Raw genomic sequence first — 4,956 nt, 5'->3', positions numbered from 1 at the left:
CCAAAAGAGTCTTTTCCCACGGAAACTTTGTATGCAAATATGTCTGCAATCACATCTACCTACGAAATTCCTTCATTATAATAGTATATAACTGAACTAATTATTAGTCTCAGCTGTTGCAGATTGACATTTTTAATGGTTCCCAGTTAAGACTACTACTATTCTCTCGCAATGCATAGAATAGAACGCTCTCAAGTCTCAATTCCAAAAGACTCAAGAGCCCATTAACTCTTCTGGCTGCCAACCCTTTCTAAACTTGGCTCCATATTCAACATGTTTTTTCCAATCTCAAGCGTCAAATTTCAATACCTCCTCCCATTTCCTCTCTACCATGTGCCTCTCTTGGCTACCATTTTCACACTCGATTCTTTCAATTCAAAACCGTACGTGGACTACACCTCATCATCGTCATCGTCGTCGTCATTGTTATAAGCACAAGCTGCGTGCTGTAAGTGTCCATGTGTTTCTTTTAGTCAAGAAATTAAAGGGCTTTCTTTAATTTACAGCTAGGTTCCAATTTGATAATCGAATAAATCCAATTTGTTTCATTATATATATATATATATGATATATGATATGATCCCGATAATTTGTTCCCATTGATGAGTTGACTGCATGCATGCCTAATTAATTAATTTGTGGACGGCAGGCTTGTGCGAAGATGAGACTAATTAATCAAAGAGTAATCATACATATAATTATGAAGTGCGCAAGCAATATATAATCGTTTTGAAAAAAAATAATCTATTATTAAAAAATTAATTTTTTTATATAGATCTTGTATTTATTCATTTTTTTTTAAATAATCATACCGTACTTATATACTCATGATAGCAACTATAATTTCTGTTAATGAAAATAACTTTTTCAAAGATTATGGCAGCTAGTGCTTCGTTTAAGGAACCCATCGATTGTCGTATAAATTGTTAAAATACTCTTAAATATTTTTAAAAAAAATTCACAATATCAATAAAATACATGACTTACTTAATCACTAATAAAAAAAAAAAAAAGTATCAGGAGAAATGCATGCTTGGGACCCAATATCGAAATCCCAAATATTTCTCTTCTTACAATATATGTCCAATTTTCTTTTCTTTTCTTGCGAGCATTGAAATAATGAATAATGTTAGGAACAAGTTCCAAACGCACAAGTCTTACACAAGCTTTTAATAAAAAGGTAGACCCACAAAAAAATGTGAATTTTTTAAATTATGAGTTTAAAAAAAAAGACTTTGAAGGACATTAAAATTCTTATATAGGGAATTAGATTTCCCATCTTAGAGTACCGTAATCTTAACTTAATGACGAGGGTAGATGCCATTGGCCAATTGCCCCATCGACTCACGTGCTCGGTCCGGGAGTCTTGTGGAGAACTTTTATTAAGTCTCATGGAGAATTTTTAACTCAAGACGACAATACACACACGTCTATACTTGTAGAAGAATAACACAAGAAGTCTATCCTCCACATGGTTCGATTCCCTTTTCACAATCCCAACCATTATCGTCAGTGACCCAAAAGCATATACATTCATGTTATTACACACATTATATATAACACTCTACCCCCTTCTATTGGTTCCATTAATATTGACCCAAAAAGCAGTTGGATCGCTAGTTCAATACATTAATTTTTTAAGAAAAAATATATTTGTAATTATGAATTGTGCAATCGCTACGTAATCATTTTGAAAAAAATGAATAAAATGAAAAATTCACATAAAAAAAATAAATTAATTAATTTTTTAATAATAGACCTCACTCATTTTTAAAATGATTACGTAACATTTAAACACTTCATACCGCACTTCACGATTGTATATAAAATTACTAATCTTTTAATATTTATCCCCTTAAATGTAAAAATTATTGCATCCCCCTTACTACTTCTAATCGTCATACCCAATTATGCATACCAATATATATAGAGTCCCATTCTCCAATAAAGATCATATACATGAAAGAGAAGCGAGTACTTACGTACAAGCAAGGCCAAAGTCTCACCCATGCGGAATGATAATGGGATCAGCACTAAGAAAACATTCATTTCTCAAAAAGAGATGGTCCTTTTTCTTGAAAAGACAAACCGAAGGAAAAGTTACGGCGGATTGTGATTTTAAACTATGTTATTCACCATCCTTAAAATTATATATCATCTTTCTATTATGATATGCTTTACTTATAGATTAATCATTTTTAATGCTAAGTCCAAAAATGTAAGAGATGTTGAGAGAACCTGAAAATTGAGTTTTTCTATATAATATCTTGTTCATTTGTTGTTTTTTTGCGGATATTATCACGTGTTTTTTTGTACACAAAAGTTGTCAGATTAGCAACGTCGAACGTTGGCAATAATGCTACTATATATATACATATATACTCTTGTCTCTTATGGAATAACATAATGCTAATATTGTTTACAAGAATGCCTTAATGCGTAACGTAAGGAAATTCTATTATTTAGACCTCATTATCATCACCAAGCTAGCTGTTGTTACAAAAACCACATATTCTGATCTTGATAATCCCAGAAACTATCCAATGTGTCCCCACCACCAAACCATCCATCGATATGCTGATCATCATATGTTTGGATATCCAAGCCCTGCTGGATCAAACCTGACTCGTTTTGAGAAATCTCGATGTAATTACCACATGGTAAATCGTTTGTTAGATCCGAGGAAACTCGGGCCTCCGATGAATCCGAAGAAGTACTCGATATTGCGGGCCTCAAGTAGGGCTCAGCCAGGCCGGATGACATGGGTGCATGGCTTTGATTTGGAATGAGCTGTGTCTGATTGTTGAGGGGGAGATCAGAACAATATGTGTTGGTGGGTCCATCCAAACACTGGGATTTGGGGGTGGCCATGGCCCGGATCCTCTCTATCAATCTGGGCATCCAAACGTAACGCATGGCGTCTCTGAATTGTTTGCTATTGACGTCACATTTGAGCTGCTTAGCCTGCTTTTGGACCCTTGTTCTCCAGTAGTTTTTAATCTCATTGTCTGTTCTTCCAGGCAAATACTGTGCTATTTTGGACCACCTATAATGTTTCAAAACATCAACCAAAGATTAGATATTTGATTCGTTTTAAGGTTAAAGACAGTAAAAAATAAATAAACCGATTGATGACTGAATGGACAAAGCTGATCATGATCATAATCCAAAAAAAAAAAAAAGTACCTATTTCCCCAGCGAGAATGAAGCTCAAGAATCAAGAGCTGTTCTTGGAGGGTGATATTTCCACGTTTGACATCAGGGCGCAAATAGTTTAACCATCTTAATCTGCAGCTTTTACCCGTTCGCTTCAAGCCTGTATTATTGATCATAAGAATCAGTGACAAAAGAAATTCTAATAGTGTTCGATCGGGTCCGGTTTGGATCTAGCCAAAGCTAGCTTTTCTCATTTTTCCTTGTCCTTCAGTCAGAAAATCAAACAGAGATAATAATGATGCAACGAAGTTGTGGGGGAAGAGGATGAGCTTAGAGTTGGTTTACCTGTGCAGCGAGCAACGGAATTCCATCGACCCTCACCGTTGATGGTGACATAATTCTTGAGCATGGAGTCCTCTTCATCTGTCCATGGACCTCTCCTAATGTCCATGCCCTCTTGATCAGAACTCACCTGTATTGCAGACCCACAACCTCTCACTTCAGCATCCATTCCCCGATGGAAGGAGTCTAATTAGCTCTCAGAGAGAGAGAGAGAGAGAGAGAGAGAGATTGGATTTGATATATGTATAAAGAGAAGATGGGGTTGATTTGGATTAAGTTTCGGGATAAGAAGGGATTATATATACAGAGGAAAAGACGGATTGGAAAAAGGAAAACCATATCACTAAGAAAAATTTTAAAGAAAAAGTGGGGGATGTACGTGCGAGAACACGCCACAAGTAATTAATATTATACTATTATCAGCTACATAGCATAGACTCAACTTTCTTTTCTGGACTTTGACCCTTTGAATTTTCCACTTCTCCCTAACACACGCACACAAAACCAGTGGTACATCAGGTTTCAACAACTTATAATGAAATTTCCCTAATGCACGTTTTTATTTATTTCTTGTTTATACGACGTCGTAGTTTTAGGATCATTCTTAAAATATTTTAATATATCTATAAATAATAGTAAAATAATTTGGATTAAACTATTTTATTGGATTTTAAAAAAATAAAAGAGAAAAGTTAAATCAAAATATTAAAAAGTTAACAAATTTTTTTAATATAATTGTTATTTTGAAAATTGAAAAAGTAGTATTATTTTTTGTATTTGGTTTAAGAGTTTGAAAAAATTAGATGAAAAAATTAACTATTTGAAATTAAAAATATTTTATATTTGAATGATGACGGCTGTAAAGAAAATATCTAAAAATATATAATAATACTTAAGATCGAATAGTTGCGTTACCAAACGGATAGAATCATGTGAAGTTGGCTACGAGGGACCGTAAGTACTGGTTTCTATGAAGATTATATAATATTTTGCGACCAATTACCACTAATACTTCTAATTAAGCTGCCTGATCTGGTGTTCTAAACTTTTGTATAAGTTTGGCTAAGAACCATATATTCACAACTAGCCATGACATTTTTTGCTAGCCCACTGTTAAATATTACTACCCACTTGTTGAAAACGGCGTTCAGTTATATTTATATGAAATTAGCCGCAAAAATTCATGAACTCCTAGCCTCCTCTTTTTCATTTTATACACAAAATGATCAAACAAGTCAATTGTGTAGTAGGTTGCTACCATTATGTTAAGAAGAATTTGAAGGAATTTTTTCGACTATGCACGGCTAGGATTTCAAGTAAACTTGGGAGTGATTGATTGTCTCCAATTGTTTATCATCAACTTCTAATGAGCTTCGGGTCAAGCGATTAGACTCCTAGCAGAATAATAAACCCATGAACTACTTACGCCCTTCGAATATGACCAAGATATATATATAT

The 4,956-nt window shown here is 34.0% G+C and overlaps 1 protein-coding gene across 1 annotated transcript; it reads right to left on the bottom strand.

The window, feature by feature from the left end:
* Positions 1-2,347: 2,347 nt before the first annotated feature.
* LOC122318096 (transcription factor MYB78-like) lies at positions 2,348-3,784 on the bottom strand. Its single transcript, XM_043135234.1, has 3 exons — positions 3,502-3,784; positions 3,187-3,316; positions 2,348-3,046 (listed from the first exon to the last, which is right to left on the bottom strand). Exons 1-3 carry the CDS (start codon positions 3,665-3,667, stop codon positions 2,497-2,499), a joined length of 846 nt encoding a protein of 281 aa, XP_042991168.1. The 5' UTR covers positions 3,668-3,784; the 3' UTR covers positions 2,348-2,496.
* Positions 3,785-4,956: the final 1,172 nt, after the last annotated feature.

The sequence above is a fragment of the Carya illinoinensis genome, chromosome 8 (assembly GCF_018687715.1).
Source record: "Carya illinoinensis cultivar Pawnee chromosome 8, C.illinoinensisPawnee_v1, whole genome shotgun sequence".
Classification (NCBI taxonomy): domain Eukaryota; kingdom Viridiplantae; phylum Streptophyta; class Magnoliopsida; order Fagales; family Juglandaceae; genus Carya; species Carya illinoinensis.
This window is presented reverse-complemented; position numbering and strand designations above follow the sequence as displayed.